Here is a 21,421-nt window from a genome sequence, read left to right on the forward strand (position 1 = left end):
GCTGGCCCACGTACAGTGCTGATGCGCACGAGGAGTACCCTGCCACGCAGGGATGTCCCCACGTAGGGGAGCCCCACGTGCAAGAAGTGCACCCATAAGGAGAGCTGCCCAGAGTGAAAGAAAGTTCAGCCTGCCCAGAAATGGCACCACACACACAGAGAGCTGACACAACAAGATGACGCAACGAAAAGAAACACAGATTCCCCTGCCACTGACAACAACAGAAGCAGACAAAGAACACACAGCAAATGGACATAGAGCAGACAACGGGTGTTTGGGGGGGGGGGCCAGGGGGAAGGGGAGAGAAACAAACAAAACAAAAAAAAATTATAAATCTTAAAAAAAAAAAAAGAATGCCCTTATCAGGGAAAAAGATAGAATCTTCTCTATATTATCGAAAAGGACAGATCTCAAAACCTTTATTTAGAAAAAGTTTTGCAAGATTTGAAGAAAGCTTTACTCCAAACCCCAGGCCACATAAACACATATACACATGATCAATAGTCACATTAAGGAATTGAAATAAAGATGTGCACCATCCCCCAATATCTTTCAAAACTGTTTCTAGTCCACAGATATACTCATATCTAGTCCACTATACAACCTTGTTAACTCAAAAGTCTATGTGACAATAATCTGAAGGGCAAATAATAGCAGTAGATAAGAGAAATGCATTTCTTGAAACCTATTATGTGCCAGCACTTTTCACATCTTATTTTATTTGATCCTCATAACTTGCAAGGTGACACTAAGAAGACATAGGCTCTGGGAAGCTAAGAAATTACCTAAAACATCACTTCTAATAGGTGGTAATAGCTGAGATTTGAACCCATAAACATGTGCCTCTTAAGATTAGTCATACCATGATATCCATGATATCACCCTGACTTTCTTCCATAGTCACATCTCCTTTTTCTACATAATCACAGGTTCTAGGGGTTAGGACATGGATATCATTCTGACTCCAAAATAAAAACGTAAAAAGTACTTTGAGCTCTTCTTAGATGTTATACAAAATATAAGGTCAGTATTAATAATATACCTAAATTTAGGCATTGGAAACAAGTCTCTCTTAATTGAATCTGTAATGAGAACTCAATTTTTCATCTTATAGATCTTTACAATAAAAATTAAGTGTGGTTTCAAACTGCTACTAAAGATCCTTGGTCTGTATATTGTATATATGAATTACTGTGATCTAAAACTTTTGTGAAGATAAGCTTAATAATTAGAAAAAAGAAAAGAAAAAGATAGGACATAGACACTGAGGAAAAGACGGAAGTAGTTGACTTGCCAGTTTGCATACAGGGCCACACTTATTGTAGTGATGGAAGGCAAAACATCAAAAACAAAGATTTTGCATTTTTTAATTTTTTGATACCCCAATTTATTTTTACCTTAATTTTTCTAAATTAATATGTATTCTATATCTAACCTTTAAACTCATCACTATATTCCATTTTACTATTAATGGAACCTGGCAATATATTGGGCTTCATTTTTTGAGAAGTTTTGGATCACAGAGAGGTTTAACAATGGCAGGGGAGAAATACTGGGGTGGGCTGTTATTGACAGGGGACACATAGTTGGCAGGGAGTTCTACAGGGCATATGTCCAGGGTACATGAAAATGTTTGGATATTTTCATAATGGACACAATTAAAAACGACTGAGGGAGTGCTGAGTTCCTAGCCAGGGGAGCTCTATCACAGTCCTTAAAGGAACAGCAACAATGCCCCAGGTGCAATGGTAAAGACCAAAAAAGAATGAAGGTCCAACAATGAGCCTTTGATATTAATGATTATGCCTGTGAGCCTGTGCACCTGAAATAAGAACAAGGCCTAGAGCTGCAGGGTGCCTAAGAGTTACCTCCTGAGACTGGCTGAAATGTGGCCAGTCTCAAAGCCAAACTCAGCATGTAAATACATTGCCTTCCCCCCAGCATGGGACATGACTCCCAGGGATGAGCCTCCCTGGTGCCAAGGGATTACTACCAAGTACCAGCTGATGATGTAACTAGAAAATGACCTTGAATAAAAGGGTCAACTCAGACCAGCAGAATATCTCAATCTACATATAATACCAGGAGTTAAAAATGCTTTTTGACCTGAATCAAAGTGGGAAATGGAAAGGACAAATGAGTTTATATGGCTATGAGTCTCCAAAAAGAGCCAGGAGGTTATCAGAGGGGTTGCCCTTATGCACACCTCAGCAGAGTCCCAGAGACAGATAAAGTAGATACAACCCCAGGTATTGGTTCTTCTGAGGGCTACAGAGACCCACAGGTTCTGATGGTCATGGCAGAAGGAGTTCAGTGCCATGTCAGTTGGCCCTACTTTGAGGTTTGTGTTTCTGTGTAATAGAGCCAGACTCACATGTGATCTTTGTTCAGAAGCCTCTCCTGTTACTTTTACCAGAACTGTAGTTGGTGCTGGGGTTTAATATATACCCAGGGGGCCTGAATCTCTGGACTGACCATGTGATAGCTAGGCCCTGAGCCTCAACAGACTTCAGCTCCTACACTCTGGTTTATTGGACTTACCCCATTCAGCTAACATGGAGGTGAAGAAGGTCAAGGCCAAGAGTGCCTGTAACTGAAAGCAGAAGGATTGCATCCAGCACCCATGTGGAATCTAAGCCCCCTCTTGATATAGATGTGGAGTGGACACAACCATTCCAAGGTCCACAGGATGGAGGAATAGAGTGTGGATTAGAGTGGACTTACTGATATTCTATTCATGAACTATTGTGATTAGTAATTGAAGAAAATGTGGCATTGGTGTGGAGAAAGTGACCATGGTGGCTGCTGAGGGTAGGGAATGGGAGGAAGAGATGAGATGTGGGGGCGTTTTGGGAACTTGGAGTTGTCCTGGGTGTTGCTGCAAGGACAGTTACTGGACATTGTATGTCCTCCCATGGCCCACTGGGTGGAATGTGGGAGAGTGTGGGCTATGATGTGGACCATTTACCATGAGGTGCAGCGGTGCTCAGAGATGTATTCACCAAATGCAATGAATGTCTCACAATGATGGAGGAGATTGTTTTTATGGGGGGAGGAGTGAGGTGAGGGGGGTGGGGGGGTATATGGGGACCTCATTTTTTTTAATGTAACATTAAAAAATAAATAAATAAAATTTTAAAACTAAAAAAAAAATACTAATAAAATAAAGATCCTTGGTCAGCAGCCTTTACATCTTTTGACATTTTTCTGCTAATGCTCTGCAAACATGGGTAGCCGAGGAAAACGCAAATGGTCCTTGTGGATGCAAACCACAGAAACATATTGCACACATTTAGTTCTCCCTAAGGGAGCTTCTTAATCTTTGGGTGTTGCTCAACCATTTCTTTATAAGGCTACTTATTTCTAAGTTTAGTTTCAAAAAACAGGGGAAGAGACCCCATGTATGCTCTGTGGGCATTCAGATGCTTATAATGTTTTCTGAATTCTTTAGGCAGGTGCATTTAGCACATGCTTCCTAGCACTAGCACATGTATTTATGATCTGTGTCTCCCTAGATGGTAAGTCCTTTGAGGGCAAGATCTTTGACTATCATCTCACTTTATTAGCTGTGAGTGGCAGAGTGAAAACACTATATTTGGTATATATAGTACAGTTTATAAATTATAAATTTATAAATTATGAGTAAGCCTCCTAACTAACATTTGCCACATTTTCCAGATGAGGTTCACAGAGGTTAAGTGGTTAGCTTGAATCACAAACTAGTAGGCAATGTTTTCCTCTTGCCCACCACAGAAAAGTGTTCATTCGTTGTCTTGCAGTACTTTATTTTTTTTCTAGTATTTTTACTACGAGGAGCAATGCCTATTTGCCACTTTTTAAAAAAGCATTATATAGTACTTAACAGGACTTTACAAATATTAGCTCATGTAATCCTCTGAACAACCCCATGAGGTAGATATTATTCTTATCCCCATCTTACACATGAAGAAAGTGAAGCACAGTGAGATTAAGTAACTCATAGACACTCACAGGGCTAGTAAATGGCTGTAGCAAGGTTTGAATCCAGGAAGTCAGGCTCTGAACTACACATTATTCTGTCTGAATAAGAAAGTATAAAATCCTTACTCAGGATACATGTGACCAGTTGTTCAACGACAACAACAAAAAAAGGGGGGGGGGGCGGGTTGCTCTTTCCTATGTGGTTTACTTGATTATATTCTAAAATCTTTTCTCATGCCAACAGAACTCCATGTAAGTACTATACTAAATTTTCCTGTACTGAAGGCATATGCAAGGGTTACCTTGACTGACACATAAAATATCCAGAACAAAATATCTGAAGACTAGAGGATGTTTTGTTTTATGTATTAGAGACATGAAATGATTGCCCAGGTATCAGAAGTATTATAAGTTCTCATCTATAAGTCTTTCTTCAAGATTTTCATTTTTTAAAATAAAAATGTTCCCTGCCTGAAATGTTTCAGTGTTCACTCTATATATGAACTCAAACATTATCTAATCCTTTTTAATTTTTAATTTTCAACTACTTTCTCTCCATGCATAGGGTAAGCACTTGCTTTCAATTTCATGTTTGAAACACTATGTTTTTATTTCAGTTGTCTTGAAAACATGCTAATTAACATCCAAACTTATTGTAAAGATTTAAAATTTGGGGTGTGTATACATATATCAACAGGAGTTATGAATTATGTATATTTGGAGCCTATATAAATCAGATTTTGAAGAACAAGCATCACAGTAGTCAGGCAGGTCATAATAAGGCATTCCACGTGAAATGTAAAAACTACCTTGAATAAATTATCCATAAGTTAACACTCTCATTAGTATGACATATTTATTATTTCTGGGTTACTGATGTTACTTTAATGCATTTTGACTAACTGTTCAAACTGCACATTAAGAAACCATTTTAGGCCTTCACCCCCCCCCCCCATTAGAATTAGTAGACTTTTATTTATATTTGAAATAAAATAATTTAAAATAACATAACGTTAAAAACAATCATCCACTTCCTAATAGAGAATGCCATTTTCTTCTGCCCAGTAACATTTAATTAAAGAAGGATATAACTTCAGTAATTATTTTTCAACAGAAAGATCCTAAAATTAAGAGTCAATTTTAAGGCCGTTTAAAAAATTGGGGAGACTGACAATCAAGACAATCTTAAATGCTTTGTTTATGTGGTGAAAAGGAGTGATCCTTTAATTTCCTCACACACATTAAACTGATTTCACAGACTTTCTATACTGGTGTTTAACATAGTCAAGTACTTGAGGTTACCTAAAACAAACAATCTTGAAATCTTATTGCAAATGTTTGCAATTTATGATGTAAACTGATTTGTGAAAAAATAACAAGATCCCATGTCTCTGAAGCCAAAAGACATTTTTCAGAAATCAAAATAGTTCCGAAATTTGAGCATTGCATTATAGTAAAGTATAACCATCTGAAGATCTACAAAGTTACAAATCTGGGGAAAACTCAAAATAGATATATATCAATTCAGCTTCAAGCAGAGGCCTTTGAACTTACTAAGCTTCTTGTACCTTAAGGTCCTTAACACTAATAATGTTTTGAATAATCTCATTTAACTCAGTTTTCCCAATCATGGGTTCTGCAGCTCGGAAAACATCATTGGCTTAGATGTTTGCCAAGTAAGACCTGAAAAATCTGGGGAAAGGGGAGTCCTTTATTACTTTTTAAATTATGATTAGTGAGTTTCGATCAAGACAATCTGCATGTTGGGCCTCCTCTTAATTTAAAGTGAAGGCTTCTTTCCACTTCTTCTCCTGAGGGGCTCTGGAAACTTTGGACAGCTCACTCCCATAGCCTGGAGCTCATCAGAAAGTTTGGGTCGCAGCGCTCCTGGAAACCAGCCCTGCCTGAGTTTGTGCGGGACTGGGAGAGACGCCTCTGGCGCGGGTCCCACACGCGGATCAGACTCGGGTACCTCCAACCCGACCAGGAAACTTCGGTCTTTCTCTTCCCGTCCGGCTGCATCCGCGGGCCCCCTCCGCCCCCAGCGCTCCCACCCGGGCCAGGGCCCCTCCAGCGGTGAGGCACTCTGCAGGCCCGACCTAGCCCGTACCCCCGCGCCCTCGCCCCGGTGCCAAGTTTCCCCACCAGGCCTGGCCGGGACGCACCGCCTCCTGGCACCTCGGGCGGCCCAGGAGCTCCGCTGCGGGCGGCGCGCAGGGCTCCGCGTGGGTCGCGCCCACCGCGGCGCCTGGGACCAAGCGCCATTTCCCCAGCTCCGGGGTCTCCTCCCGCGACCTCCGACCTCCCTCGGGGCGCGCCGGGCCCTGGGCCGTACCCGCGCCGGGAGCTGGGTTTAGATTCGGGAGTGTGGGGCTCGCTGGTTCAGACCCCCCGCCTGGCGCCGACGGGAGGCCGCCGGGCTGCCAAGGCCGGAGCGCGCGGGCCGCGCGGCCGCTGCAGAGCGCACCCCGCCCCCAGGCAGATATTTATTGTTAAAGATACTTCCACGAGGAGACCCTCAAAGTCTGAGCGCTGAGCACGGCCCGGGTCCTGTTCGCTGGTCTTTGGAAGTTCAACAGATGGCCCACGTCCAGGCGGAAGAACTGCTTTGCGCGCGAGCTCAGCCCGGGGGGCGAGCAGGATGGGGACCGCTGGGGGGCGGCTGCAGGGCGCAGGACCGTGCTGCGGAGATCCCCTCAGAGCACCGCCCGGCCCAAGGGGACTCCTAGAGACGCTCGGGACACCCCCGCTCTTCGCAAAGTGTCGCGCCCGTCCCGAGAGCCCGCTCTGGAAGAGAAGTGTCCATGGGCACGTCTCCACGGTCTCTATCCCCTTCCCACCCCCGAACAGGCAGCCCCTTCGGGCTTTTACTAAGGAGATTTCTTCCCTGAGAAGGGAGCGAGGAGATGGGGTGGACGGTAAAGACCGGGCTTTTCCTATACACGGTCCTGGTTTCTACCTTCTCTCAAATTTAACCAGCTAAGAAGGCTGCATCCGGAGAGCTAAAACCCTAGTGGGAGCTGGCAACCCCTTTCCAGAGTGGCCCCGCCGGTCCCCTCCGCCCTCGGCCGTCGGCCCTCGCAGGCTCCGGAGACTGTCGATGACCTTGACAGAGTGTGTATGATGCCCAAATATGCCTACACCAAACCCACGTGGATTTCGCCCCGCGTTGAACCCACTTTCTTCCCCTCACCAAAATGTCGCCAAATAAACTTAAAGTGTGGCAAAAGTGTAAGCAAAAGAAGAACGAGAGCCCGTCATGGGCAAGGGGATTCTTCTATTCTATGTTTCTGTATTACTCACTACCTGTTCCTTTATTGATTTGATATAGAAATAATCCGATTTCAATACAGGATGGAAAAAAAAAAAAGAAGCGCTGAGCGCTAGTGAGAGCCACAGAGCTACCACTCTCACGAGCCCCTGACTGTGGCACATAGGAGCAGAAGCAAGCGCTTTTCCAAGTCAGTACATTCGAGTTAGAGATACAATTTCATCAAAAAGGAAGAAGGAAAGACGATCCCAGATATTTTAATAGTAACAGGAACAAAGATGACGCGAACCCCATCAAATAAAACAATACTACTTTCATTCAATTGATCTCAAAGTGTCTTCAAATAATAACTTGGCACTTATGTAAAAGGCTTAACAGAGGTGAAACAGAAACATTTTGTACAAGTCATGAAATAGCATCTTTTTTTTTTGTTTAAAATAACTTAATACACTTGAAAAATATGGAAAATATAAATAATTTTGTTTTCATGGAGAACAAATAGTACAAAGCCCAACCGCATACCAAAGTTCAGTTGGAAGAGCTTTTCCTCTTTCTTGTGAATTAGAAGAAGAGATAAAAAATAAAAAATAAACTTAAGGAGGCTTGCTTGAGAATTTGGATACGGACTGTTTAGTCAAGGGTACCCCAGTTTAAATCGATACATGAGTTGAAACAAACAAAAAAGATTACTTGGATAGATACACATTTGTGAGACAAAACGCAAATATTGAAAGTCAACCATCAATTCACACATTATAGCCAAAATAAACTTTGTTCGTGTGTATCAACATATTTTACACAAACCTAGTGCCTGTGTCTAGCTGGGTGTTTAAGGTGATTTTGACAGGGTAGAGAAGAGAAAATAAAGCACAGTCCTCAAATAGGACTTCAGGAAACCAGCAAGAGAGAATAGAGGGAAAAGGGCAGGGGAGGAAACTAACATTTATTGAGCGCCTACTATGTGTCAGGCACCGTGCAAGGCGCTGTACCTTTATTTATTTCATTTGGTCTTCTTGTTTTCTTTTTCCTTTCCCCATTTTTTCTGTCCGTCTCTGTCTTCTCAGGATAATCAGTATTTTAAAATTTCCCCTTCAGATTTTTTTCCCTTTTGTCCCACAGGATCAAAGGCGGGGCAAAAAAATTAATATATATATCAATTTCCAGACGCTTTTGGTATTGATTTTTTGTACTGAAGATGAAAATGGAATAAGTGCAAGTGAGTAAAGAGGGGGAGGGGAAGGGGGAGACACCCATCAATGGAATACAAGTCACATGCAAACTGGAATTTGCTGTCAGCAGTCCGGACAGTTCTGCCCTAATAATTTCTCATAGAAATTATTGTCTGTGGCATTTTTTATATTAATATCATTTTTTTCTCTCCTCATTTTTATTCTGTCTTCCCTCTTCTTGCTCTTCCATTCATGGTAGGTTTAAACTCAAAGCATCTGATTCAACGTAAAAGGAGGCCCGCCTCTCTTATCAAATATCTCGTATTAAAGTGAACTTCGCAGAAAAAGGTCAGTTTCAAAACCTGTGAACTTCCCAGCTGCGCACTTTTTTTCATGTTCTTGAAATCAGTATACCTCTTCCTTCTGTTTTGCCTTCTTAGCTCATTTTTTTTTTTTAAAAAAAACACATACTTTAAGTTAGTAACTCCCCCCATTCTTTCGAGATTCGTCCAGGTTATTCTTCCGCATTTTCAAATGTATAAAATACATTAATTTTAATTTTTTTCCACCTTAGTTCTTTCTCCAATTTTAGCTTCTGCCAAATAACATTAAGAAATAAGTTTCGTCTCTTTTTCACTCTGGCTTGTCTTTTTTATTTTCTCTCTTTTTTTTTTTTTCCTCACTATTTTCTTGTTATTTTATTTCTAAGAGTCCATCGCTGCAGCTTTGCCGTGAGCCACAACTCCGCTGTCCCAGCACTCCCTTGTCCAGTCTCTTTCCAGATTTTCCCACACTCGCCCTTACGAAGCCGAATTCCAGGCCCCAGGGTGGGTGAACGGGCAGAAGCGTCGGAGCTGGTGCGCCTAGTGGGATTCTGGGTCTCGCGCGGAGTCCGGCCCTCGGAGTCCGGGGTGTCGAAGGGGGTCAAGGGCGGTCTGCCGGGTAGAAAGGGGGCCGGTTCTAGAGACCCAGGAGGAGGATCGGAGAAGCCGCGGGGCGCCGAGAGCGTGCAAGCTGCGCAGCGCGCGCGAGGCGCGACGCCGGCTCTGGCGTTGGCGTCACAGGCCGAGGGCGGCCGCGTGCTTTTTGGCTTTCAGTCTGAGATCGGCGATGCTGGAGTTCTTGCTGGTGGTCTTGGCGGCGGCGGCGGCCGCTACGACCGAGGCGGCGGAGGCCGAGTCCGCAGCCAGCGTGGCCAGCGGCAGTCCGAAGGGCGGTGCCGGGAACATCATGTAGGGCGCGTGCGCGGCCAGGTGCGGATGCAGGTGGTGGTGCGCGTGCGCCACGGCGCTGTCCAGCTGCAGCTGCGCCTGAACCTGAAAGGACAAGGGCGTCACGTTGCAATGACTATCCTAGGGTGACAACGAGAATAGAAACAGAGCATTAACGGCGTCCAGCTGGGCTCGAGAGAGAGCTGGGGGCAGGGGAGGGAAAGGGGGTTTTTGGCTACATGTCTTGCACCGAGAGTGACCTTCTTAGCCTGTTCTGATTCTGGGGTGCCACAGGGGTATTTCTGCGCCCTTGGGTCTTTGCACCTTGCTCAGAGTGGACTTATCTCCCTGGGTCCCGGGAACCTCCGTCTTCAAGAATGTGGCTCCCCCCTCGGGAGTTGGGCAGAGGAAATGACAACACTACTATTTGGCTGAAACATCACATATCGCCTTCCTCCAAAAAACAATAGTATATCGGAAAGACTAGGAGTGAAGGTCATTATCTTTCTCTCCATTTGCTGCCATACAATCTCTTACCCAACTACAAAAGCACCGAAACAACAAGAAGCATACTTTAATGTCACTTTAAGAAAGTTATTGCATCTTCCCAGTTGGCATGATTACTAGCCAATACTTCTCAACCTGTACTTGTACTGCCTTAAGAATTCTTGGGGGTCTTGTTAAAATGCAGATTCTGATTCCGAAGATCTAAGGTGGGGCCTGAGATCCTGCATTTCTAATAATCTCCAGGTGTTGCTAATGCTGCAGATCACATTCTGAATAGTATTTCCTTTTGAAGGTCTCCCTCCCTTTCGCCAGTCATTCTCTTTTGCTTTAGAAACCTAACGCCAGAGTGCCAGATTCCTGTGGCACCAGAAAACTAAAATCTGCCTCAATACATGGGTACAACCCACACTAGGGCACTAACGACTGGGAGGTAATTTCATGACATTACAATAATACCAAGTAGGGGTCCTGGCCCAGGATGGGGAAGGTCAGGTGGTGGATGGGAAAGGATTACTCCCTCAGGCTCATAGAGCTAGGAGTTCAGAGCTCAGGGATTTCCCTGGATTAAATCATTGCTGCAGGCTGTTCTTTTAAAATGTAGCCTTAAAGGTTTCTTTATGAGTAAGATTGTAGAGGCAGGCTGTCCTGGAAAAACCAAGGCTTCTCTCTACCAGGGATGAAGCACTGTTTGCAAAGACAGCGTTAGAAAATCAAGTCCGAGTGGAGAGTACTTTTATTTATTTATTTTTCTTCTATCATAGTCATTTAATATTCATAAGAGGTGGAAAATACCTGGAAAAATATTTAGAAAGTTGCCTTAGAAACACTTCAGCACTAAGTCTGTGTTGGATCTGAAAAACTCTTTAATCAAAAGGCTTTTCCTTTCTTTCCCCAAGTGCAATCTTCGGTGCATTTTTAAGGGAACAGTTACTGCCCTTGGGCTTCTGTGGGGTCCCAATGAGGACAGAAATGGTTAGGTATGCAGACCCTTGACGCTGTATGAGTTTTTAAAAGGGAGTGGATCCACTGTATTATCTCAAAATCAATTCTCCAACTTCACAGATACCAACATTGGACTCAGAGAAAGGGGATGTTCAAAAGTTTAAGCAAACATCCAGGTGTTTTTACAGTTAAAAATGGGTTAAAACTAGGCTGTACTTGCCTGCTGAAATGGCATCCTTAAAGCACCTACGTTGACATAGGGTGCGACTCTACAAGCTTCAAACTGACTGGCAGCCCCTATGAGGACGCCTGCAACAACAACAAAAAATATATGAAGGAACAAGACAAATAACATGAGGTTAATAATTCCAGCATTGTTTTCCAGTGTTCCAAATGGTACCAAGATAGAACAAATTCTTTAGAATTAGAATATTATCTTTCTAAAGTGATGTTTAAATAAAATTTACTCCCAATTTTCAGGACTGCTATTAACTGCTTTCAGAGAAGATTCTTAAATTGAGGGTCTTTGGGCATCTTTGAGAATTTTTTTCTGACTTTGTAATAACAAATATTCCTTGAATGAGAAACATACCTTTATGGAGTTGATTTTCTTGTTTTCTACATTTAGCTCTTCGATTTTGAAACCAAACCTACAAATTGGAGGAGGAAAATAAAACCTATATGTTATGATTCAAGAATAAAATGTTACAAGAGTATAGGTGAGAAAAGAGTAGTTTTAGCCAAGGATTGGAAGATATAGCAAGCAATCTTTCACTTATGTGGAACAGCCTCATTTTCCAAGTAAACAAGTAAATGAACTACAAAAATAGAAAGATTACATAGACTTTTCCAAGATAAACTGTTTCTTGATAAATTGCTATTAGTCCCAGTTTCATCTTTCCACATTACAGAGTCCCCAAGCCCTAAAACTCTCCCTGATATCAGCATGATGATGGGTTTAGATGTTTGCCTAGTAGGACCTAAGAAGAATGCGCTCATGAATAACCTGTAATATAAATTATTTTCATCTTCAAGAAAAACCAAACGCCAAAGCAAATAATGACTCTTTGGGAGAGGGAAGGAATGAAGGAAGTAGGAAGAGATAATTAGTGTCATAAAAGCCTCAAGACAAAGAAGTTAAGAATTTTTCTTTTCCTCTGTGCAGCTGAGTGTAACACAGTAGCAGAATAATTGTGCCATTATCATGATAATCTAATTTGCTTGCAGAAAAAAAGCCACTGTTTGCAGTTAGAGTGATAGAGATACATTCAGAAAATAGCTCTAAAACTTAAATAAAAGTATGGAAATTTGAAAAACAACAATAAAGTTCACTTCCTAAGAGAGGGAGAAAAAGAGCACTCCATGGAAGGGGTATGTGATAATCAAGCAACTCCTATATGCTATCTTCTCCTGGATATTTCCTTTTTACGCAAACTTGCCAACTTCGAGAGCCACTATGATAGATTTTTAAAAATTCAAGGACAGCTTGCTTTTACATTCCAGTTCCAATAATATGGCACACTGGCCAATTTATGAATTAATGTTTTATTATTATTTTTAAAACCCATGAAAGTTAAATATCGCTTCAGTGGTTTTTCTGTTATGCTTGCAAAAGCAATTATCTTTGTCAATATAACGCTTCAAAATTTGCCTGCCATGTACTGTAATAGGAGGATGGATTTCATGCCAGGGTATCATCCTTTGTGTAACTCACATGGCCCGAGGCTTCTTGCCTATTTCTTTCTCTAGAATAGTTGGAACTGAGATATTAATACTCATAACTATAATAATTATCATCACATCTTTAAGGGGCTGCTAAACCTCTAGAGATATCAGTGCACAGAGCAAAGCGGCAGAGGCTTAACAAGGAAGGCTCTGCTGTTGACGCTGTGATGACCAAGGCGGCCTTTTATTACTTTTTCCCTTTAACGGTACGGCTCTGTTTTTGTCCTGATCCTATTACAAGATGCAGGGAGACCCCCATAAGAATTGCGTGCATATTTCGCTGCAGATGGTGGTCTCTGTGCCCAGAGACCCAGGGAGTATCTGTTACAGCGATACTTTGTAACAGCTGCAGATGTTCAGGCCTAAAACTGCTCCATGTGTTCAAACAAATAATGATCATCATTTTTTCCTATTTTCTTATTGGAGCGGAAATACAATCTGAAACAGTTAAATTTTTCCCCTTTAAATGTCCCCCAAAGCCCACTTCTGTTATTGCATTCACCTCCACAACCAGGAAAGGAACCCTTCCAAGTCTAACTTCGTCAGGTATGGGCATTGCTGGGGGTCAGACTTTGGAAATGCCAATACTAAGATATATGGGTTGTTTTAAAATTGAGTTTCTATAGGGTTAGGCTCACTGCCTTGGTTAAGTGAGTGAACAAAGAGTGACCAAAATGCATTTATTTCTCCCCTGTTTCAGACGCAGTTTGAGATCGACCGCTAATGGCAGACTGTAAATTTCTACACTTAACAGTTACTAATTTACTTTATAGTATATACATCTATAAACCTAATTGTCATATCCGCTTGGCAAACCTACACCCCAAAGCAGATCCTCAACGAAATTCAACTAGCGCGTGCAAAATATCCGTTGTAACTTTTAAGGCATTCGGAGATAAAACGTTTCCTGTGGGATTTTTTTTAAGGCTTATAAAAGTAGGCCCATTAGATTAAACCACATTAAAGCCAGCGCTAGGCGAGTGGGGGGTGTGGTTTATAGAAACTCTGGGAGAAAGCCCAGCACAGCTTTCTTCTGCTGGGAACATATGTTGGGAGATTAAAAAAAAAAAAAGACTGTAGGACCAAGATCTAGTTCGGGGAAAAAAGACCACTGGTAAAGATATCCCTTCCCTTCTCACCTTCTCACCTAGCACTGCTAGATACCCGAACCAGCCTTCTCAGTGTGGGTCTCCCAAGCCGCCTCCCCATGCTATGGAATACCTTACACACCCCCTTCCCTGGACACAGACTGGATCTCCTCTTATCCCGGTACCTGCACTCGGGCTTCGGACAGTCCCAGCCGCTGGCTCAGTTCCTCGCGCATGAAGGCGTCTGGGTAGTGAGTCTCGTCAAAAAGCCTCTCCAGCTCATTGAGTTGTTCCAGGGTGAAATTGGTCCGACTTCGCCTCTGCTTGATTTTGGTCTGGCCTTCGTCCTCCATCCCTTTCGCATCCTCTTTGCGATCCTTCAGCTCCGGGGACACTGGAGGGGGCACCACGGACGGGGCCACACGTGCATCCACGCGCGCACATACCAACACAATCACACACACACACACACACCACACGGACAAAAACAACACGGCAAATCCTGTTCCTAGGTTGATCTCAAAGAAGGGTGGAGGCTCCTGCCCCCTCTGGAGTCCCTTTCCAGCCCCTCACCCCGCCCGGAGGAAGAGGGTCCTCCAAGACGCGCAAAGGTCAAGGCTGCCCGGGGGCATGATGGGCAGTTGCCCTCCCCCACCCCCGTAATCTCTGTCCTCAGCTCACCGCCTCACTAGCCACACCAAGTGCCCTACCCATCCGCGTGGTCACCAGATTCATTCCACTCACCCTCTCCCGCAATCACTCTCTCCCGTGCGCGCACAAAAATCAAAAGCGCGGCGCCGGCCGCCTCACGGAACACGGTCAAGGCGGAAGGGCGCAGCGAGGCCACGCGCTGGCCTCTCACAACTGCAGTTCTCTGGCTAGCTCTGACCACAGCTGGCTCGCTGCCTCTTGCAAACTTATGGTCTAATTTGGGAACAATTGGGCCGAAGGGTCGCTGCGGGAGAGCGAGGCCTGGGTGCTACCCGGCTCAGGGAGCCGCATCCTCTGGCGCCGCGCACCACCGAGGGCTGAAGCCCAGTCCCACCGGCTGTCCCAAGGGCAGCCAGGCAGTCCTTGTCCCCCCTGCAGCAGCCGGGCCGCCTGGACACAGGCGCCCACGCCATGTTGGCGGCTGGAGGGCTCGCCGCCCACGCCGGGCCAGCAGGCTAGAGCAGGAAAACCAGCCTCGCGCGGCCGGCAGACCCGATCGCTGCCTCTGTCTCGCCTTCTCCCTCCCCGGTGGAAACGCAGACTCGACCCTAAATGCTCAAACCCACAGAGATCAACAGGTTCAAGCAGAACCTTCGCGGTTCTCGGTTTCTATTGGTTACTCAAAGCCTTTTCATGCATCTAGCCGCTCCGATGTTTAATAAAATATGCATTTTTCTGTCCTGGGTTTGCAGATATCCTTTGATACTTTCCTGTCCTTCCTTCCCTTCCCTTTAAAAACAAGAACTCTGCGAATGTGAGCATACAGAAGTACCCGAGGGATATGTGTGTGTGTGTGTATGTGTGTGTGTGTGTGTATATCCCCCAAGGAGCGGTGATAGATATTTAGGCCGAGGGGTAATGAGAGGGAGAGCCGATATGAACATAAACTGCCCTTTGGAACCTTCCTGCTCTGCGCCGGAGTTGGAGATTCGAGTTTTCTCAAAGCTGATTTTAGATAGCCAAGGCTGTTTTTAGTTTTTTTCCAAACCTGGATCCCAATCACTATGGGTGTGAAAAAAATAAAAAGCAGCTCCAAGAGTCTCACAATATAATTCTGGTCTGCAAAGATATGAATATTTACCCTGAGCTTGGAAAGCAACAATCCCAGGGACTGCGTCTGCATCGGGATAACCTCGCTGTCTGGCGCACTGGGGAGACTAGGGCCTGGCGCTGCGAGGGCTGCGTTAGGCCCCTTGACAGCTTTGCCGTCATTTTCTGAATTTAGGAGGACTTGGTCCTGCAGGAATAAGAGTTGCTAGCCCTCAGTTAAGCCTGGCATTTTAGCTGCTGTGATCTTAAGTGTTGCCTGCATTTCTAGTTCTTAGAGTTCGTTTTGTGGACATCTGTCCTTCCTCTGGGAAGGAGGCTGGCAACATTATAGCAAACATTCGGGCCCAATTTAATAGGAAAATATTTCCACTGATATTGTAGTGAAGTTCAAGTATGCGAACCCACCATCCTTCAGTTGCTGCCAAAGGGGTAAGAAGGCTTTGTCTATTTCATGTCATCCATGCAGTGGATGCCTTTCAAACTTTTGCAGCTTCAAAGAGAAAGATGTCCAAATTTCAAGTTGATTAATAGACTTAATATAATCTATTTCGTCCCCAATTTTCCTCTTAATGGCCTAAACAGGAACAGACCGTGTTATAAACAACTTAATTGCTTGGTTAAATATGTGATTCTATGCATGCCACAGATTTTCTTAATTGGAAAAATATGGCAGCACACCAGTTACTGCAGTCACCAAGTGCCAAATTAATTTTATTGTTGAACTCCTTTGAATTGGTACAGGATTCTCTACCATTTCGATAAAACTGCGTTCTAACATTTCGCTGGCAGCAAAGGATTTTTTTTTTACCTCCACAAGGCTAGAGCACTAGATAATGTAAAGCAGTAAAGAATGGTGTAAATGTAGGAAAACAAATCCAAGAGAGGAATCTAAACGCGTCGCCCTGAGAAGCCGCGTAGCCGAGACCTTAGCCTACCTCGATTTCGTTCTACCTTCGCCACCAAAGGAAAATGGGAAGTTTTGGCCATCAAGACCCAGGGGCTCTGTAGAGTACAAGGGGTTTCTAGCCGCGACCCAAAAGCCGGAGCAACCTGAGGGAGAAGCTAGACTCTGTCTCTTTCTCTCTCTCTCTCCTAGGGAAGAGGCTCCCGCAAACTCGGCGCTCGTGCTCAGCCCTTGTCACCGTGCCTCAGCCCCTTCTGCCCGCAGTTCGGCCGGGTGAACTTTCCCATCCGCCGCTGGCGGTCGGGGCTCCAGGCCCATCCTCCGGCCGGTGAAAAATGCACCTCGGTGGAATGGGGACATCGGGAGCATCGGGCACGGGCACGCGCCAACCCCACACCCCCACGCACATCCACACTCGGGCCCCAAGCAAGACCACCGGATCCCCAAGCCCTCCACCCTCGCGCCACTTCCCAAGCTGGGGTGTCAGGGCCTTGCCCGCGTCCCGCCCTCCTCCCCGCGGGGCCTCGGGGGCCTCTCCCGCTCGAGAGGAGCCGGGAAGGCGGGAGGAGAACCGCGGCCGGGGTTCGGGCCGTTACCCTCGGTGATCCGCGGGCTGCCCGGCTCCCTGCTTCTCTCCGCGGCGCCCATGTCCAGCTCCCGGACCGGAGAGCGCCCTCCTCCTGCTCCTCCGCCTGCTCCTCCTCCTCCTGCACCTCCTCCGCCTCCTCCGCCTCCGCCTCCGCCTCCTCCTCCGCTGCCACCGCCTCCGCCGGCCGCCCGGACTGCCGGGCTGCTGCGGTCGTCGCGGCCCGGCTCGGCGCAGCCGGTCAGCTCCTTGGCCCCGCGCAGCGGCCCGCTTTCCAGCACCTCCCGGTACGTGATCGCCTCCTTCTTCTCCTTCACCTTCTGGTCAAAAGACTTGGAGACGAACGCTGTAAGTTCTTCCATCGCCGCCGCCGCCGGCCAGCCCCGAGCTCAACCTCTCCCAGCAGAACCCCGCTCTTTTTTTCCTTCTTCTTTTTTTACTGCTCCAGCCCCCCCAGTAATAACACATCAATGGGGCAGGGGTGGGGAGGAGAGGGAGGAGGCGGAAGAAGAAGGAAAAGAGGAGAAGAAAGAAGAAAGAGGAGGAAAGTAGAAGGAGAAAAAGAAGTAAGAAGAAGAGAAGAGGGAGGGGGTGGAGGAGAAGGAGGAGGGAAGAAGGGGCGGGGGCCGCCGGAGGGAAATGGGAACTGATGATTCCCAGCCGGAGCGCGCTTGTTCAATGTTAAGATCTTTGACAATTCTTCCTGCGGAGAGTTCAGATCTGATAGCGACGCTGCTCTTGAAGTCTCCCTATTTATACTTCGCAAAGGCGGCCCCTTGTTCTGAGTAAATTACCTCCCCTTGCAACTCCGGGGGAGCCCTTCCCCGGTAGCAGCCGCGCCACTACCTGGGGCGGGGGTGGGGGGGTGCTGGGGAGAAAGAGAGATTGAGATTGAGAGAGAGATTGATTGAGGCTGGAGTCGGGGCGAGCAGGGGCTGGAGTGGGAGGGCAGCGAAAGGGGACCGGGGTGGGCGGGGAGAGGAGGCAGGTCCCCGGCTGTCCGGGTTTTTCGAGAGCCTCGGCCGCCTGTGCTCGTGGCCATTAATCCGGGATTGACAAGAATCCCTAATTAATTTAATTAGGCGTGGATTTTGCGCTGGTGTCACGACTTAGTTAAACACTGGGGAGCTGGACCGACTCCGCGGGGGCGGGGCCAAGAGGAAACTGTCAAGTGCGCTGCTCCCGGCGTCAGTCCCGCGCGCGCCCCGGCGGGCGACCCCGCACCCGCGCGCGGCGTCGGGGGCTGCGCAGCTGCTCCGCTCGCGGGGCCGCCCGGCGTCTCCGTCCTGCCTCGGGCGCTCGCGCAGTTAACAGGCCCACACCCCTGTCCCGCAGCCCGACCCCGCGTGCGGATCCTGCGTTCTGCCTCCCCAGCTCCCCGCGGCTCCGGGGCCCGGCATCCTGGCTTCACGTCCCCGCCGCAGAGTCGGGGTTCCCGGCTGCTCCTCCTGTCTGCGCGGCTCCTTTTAGGGGCTCCCCGGCCGGCAGCCTGAGCTGGGGTCGGGGCTTTACTGAGCTCGCGGCCGCGGTGGGTGTAATTCACCTACTCCTAGGGTCCCGACAGACCACGCTCCAAGGGGCCGGTCAGTTTACAGCGTTTCTGAGCAGCTGTTCCCTGACAGGTCCCATTAAAAAGTGTTGCCTTAGCGCCTGGTCAAGGATCCTTCGACTTCGCTCCTCTTTTGAGGTCTCAGGAATGAACCCTCACCCCTCCTCCCTTACAACTACCTGCACCCAGAGCCCTCCCACGAGGAAGTGCAGGAGTTCTTTAACATCCTGGGAAACATTCCTGTTGATTTCCTAATTTTGAAAAACAAGGGACTATCTCTCTTTGAGTTTGAAAAAAAAAATCCACATTAAGTTTCTGCCCCATGCAATTTTATTTATCATGGGCTTTTCAATGAGAGACGGTCTCTCGGAGAAAATGTCGCGCTCTCTCTTTCCTTTTTAAAGATACGATTGAAAACTCTATATCTGGACTATTTTCATCGAAACGGTTTGTTTTACGGAAGAAACACCTATAGTCCAGAGTAATTTGTCTCTACGTACAGGACAGGGCTTGCTGTGTTTATAGATATTCTTACACGAGAATATTTACATACGGAAAGGTCTATTTACTTGAGCGTGTAAAGAAATATACTCCAAGTCTAGGTTTGGGGACAATTCCTGAATATTAACGCAGACCTGCTGATGTTAAAGGTAACATGTTCACTATAACTTGTGCATTATCTTGGATGTAATAATCTTAGCAAAAATAAAAGCAATTACAAACCAGTGATATGTATATCTTCCACCCATTGCTTAAGATATCAACACAAATTTAACATATAATTTTGAGACGTTCCACATAAAACACCTGCAAACATTTGTAAAAAGAAAAGAGAAAAATTATAATTTATTAGTGTATCTACATATATGTAAATAGAGTCTATATATAACCTTATGTTATACTACACATACCCTCAGATTTAAATGTCTCCATTTGGTGAGCTTAAGAAAGGTGGAATCATGATTTTTCAAAATGCTGCTTTGCCTTTTTCCTCTTGAATATTGAAGTTATCTTTTGTTTTTCTTAAGACATATTTACTGCTACTTTTAGAAGTAATAATTAGGATCTTTTAAGTTTCTGGTAGCAGCACCATTTAGGTAATAATGAATATATGAATACTTGCTTTTATTTTATTACATCACAAAAGAGACTCAAATACCCAAACTTTCCTAAGTTATATGAATATAGAAATAAAGTTATCTGTAACCACTTTCATTACAGTATTATCAAAGGGGAATAACCATAAAACCTTAGTCCTTTATGAAAATCCGTTTTTAAGGTTATGGAGCAGAATGACAAGTAATGAGGTCAGATAAATGGGTGTGGACCTCAATAGGCTCTCAAAGTGAAGTGTTAAATACATATTCATAAACAGCTCCCAAATCACCACTACTAGAAATCTGGTAAGGATTCAGGAGACCCACCAGCTACTTCTTTGCTCTTTCAAGTACATGATATTTAGTTCTGAACTCAAGTTATATCTACTGAGCTGGAGGGAAAGACGGCTACTTTAAAGGTAATCAGGAATGGTTTAAACACAACAGTTTTGTAATTCAAACTAAATAGAGTTTCCCATGACCTCAACCTATTGGCTTGTTGTATATTTGGGACTGATTGTGTTGCTACTAGAAGGAGAATTGAGAAATCCGCGGTATGGGACTGTGAACTCCTACTGGCCGTAGGGAAGTCTGATTTTAAAAAAATCCGTTTTAAAAGCATATACTAATAGATGATCACGCAGTTGTAACGATGTTGTTTCACTAAACACCAAATATTTTCCAGAGTCGGGAGATTTCAAAATGTAGTCTGGGTAAAAAGCATTGAGGGTATATAGCTCAGCTGGAGACAGATAAACAAGTTCCAATCAATTCAGGAATTGTAGGGTTTCTCCAGTGCTTGAATTAATCACGCAGTGTTGTAGTTAAGTTTTAAAACGGTCCTTAAAAACTGGCTAGTTAAGGTACAAGCATTTAGCAGAAGTATATTGTTGAGGTGATTTCCATATTCCCAAACATCTGCGGAAAACTTTAGCTCGGGTAGCCACAACTTAGTCAACCCAAACCAAGGCCAACGGTTTATTTACCTCTTTAGTTTTTGCCTTATTCATAGCGTATTAGGAAAAGTGATTTTTCATGCAAGGAAAAATAAGTAATGTGGCATGAGTTACAGGAAATGCCAAATCGCTTTAGTTCTTTTTGGTGTAAAATGTTAAAAACCCACAACGGTCTAAATTTGATTTCTCTTCAGAAGAAACCTCCTCCTCTCCCCCCCTTGGGAAGTTTTCTCCTATTGCTCTACCAACCAGTAACTTTAATGGGAGAAACTAATTTGCACCCACCCTGTGAGCGCTTTCACCTTCAGGAAGAAGAAACACCAACTTTTAATGTACTTTTGCAAATAATTACAATTTAATCACACACGACTTCTTACGGACACATTCCCATGATTTATTGTTGTTGGGCGAGTTTCCCCCTCTCCCCAGCCTGAGATAACCAATTTTGCTACGTGTAGGTGTCTTGAACGTAACTTCCTACTAGGCAGATTAGTTTAATGATTATCTGTGGTGATAACGCCGATAACTAAGGCAATAACACCTCCAGTCCCCAACTTTATTGCTTTTTGGGAACACGAAAATCAAATAATCAAACACGCAAAAGAAAGCTCCCAACAAAAAAACTGGCGGCGCGACAATCTATTCCCTCGGCACTCCTTTCGCCTTGCAGAATCGATCGATGCACTCGAAAGCTC

The 21,421-nt window shown here is 45.2% G+C and overlaps 1 protein-coding gene across 1 annotated transcript; it reads right to left on the reverse strand.

The window, feature by feature from the left end:
* Window positions 1-7,472: 7,472 nt before the first annotated feature.
* On the reverse strand, window positions 7,473-17,490 carry SHOX2 (SHOX homeobox 2). Its single transcript, XM_004454414.2, has 5 exons — window positions 17,135-17,490; window positions 14,059-14,267; window positions 11,653-11,710; window positions 11,281-11,369; window positions 7,473-9,752 (listed from the first exon to the last, which is right to left on the reverse strand). The coding sequence occupies exons 1-5, from the start codon at window positions 17,484-17,486 to the stop codon at window positions 9,459-9,461; spliced, it is 1,002 nt and encodes a 333-aa protein (XP_004454471.1). The 5' UTR covers window positions 17,487-17,490; the 3' UTR covers window positions 7,473-9,458.
* Window positions 17,491-21,421: the final 3,931 nt, after the last annotated feature.

The sequence above is a fragment of the Dasypus novemcinctus genome, chromosome 4 (assembly GCF_030445035.2).
Source record: "Dasypus novemcinctus isolate mDasNov1 chromosome 4, mDasNov1.1.hap2, whole genome shotgun sequence".
NCBI lineage: Eukaryota > Metazoa > Chordata > Mammalia > Cingulata > Dasypodidae > Dasypus > Dasypus novemcinctus.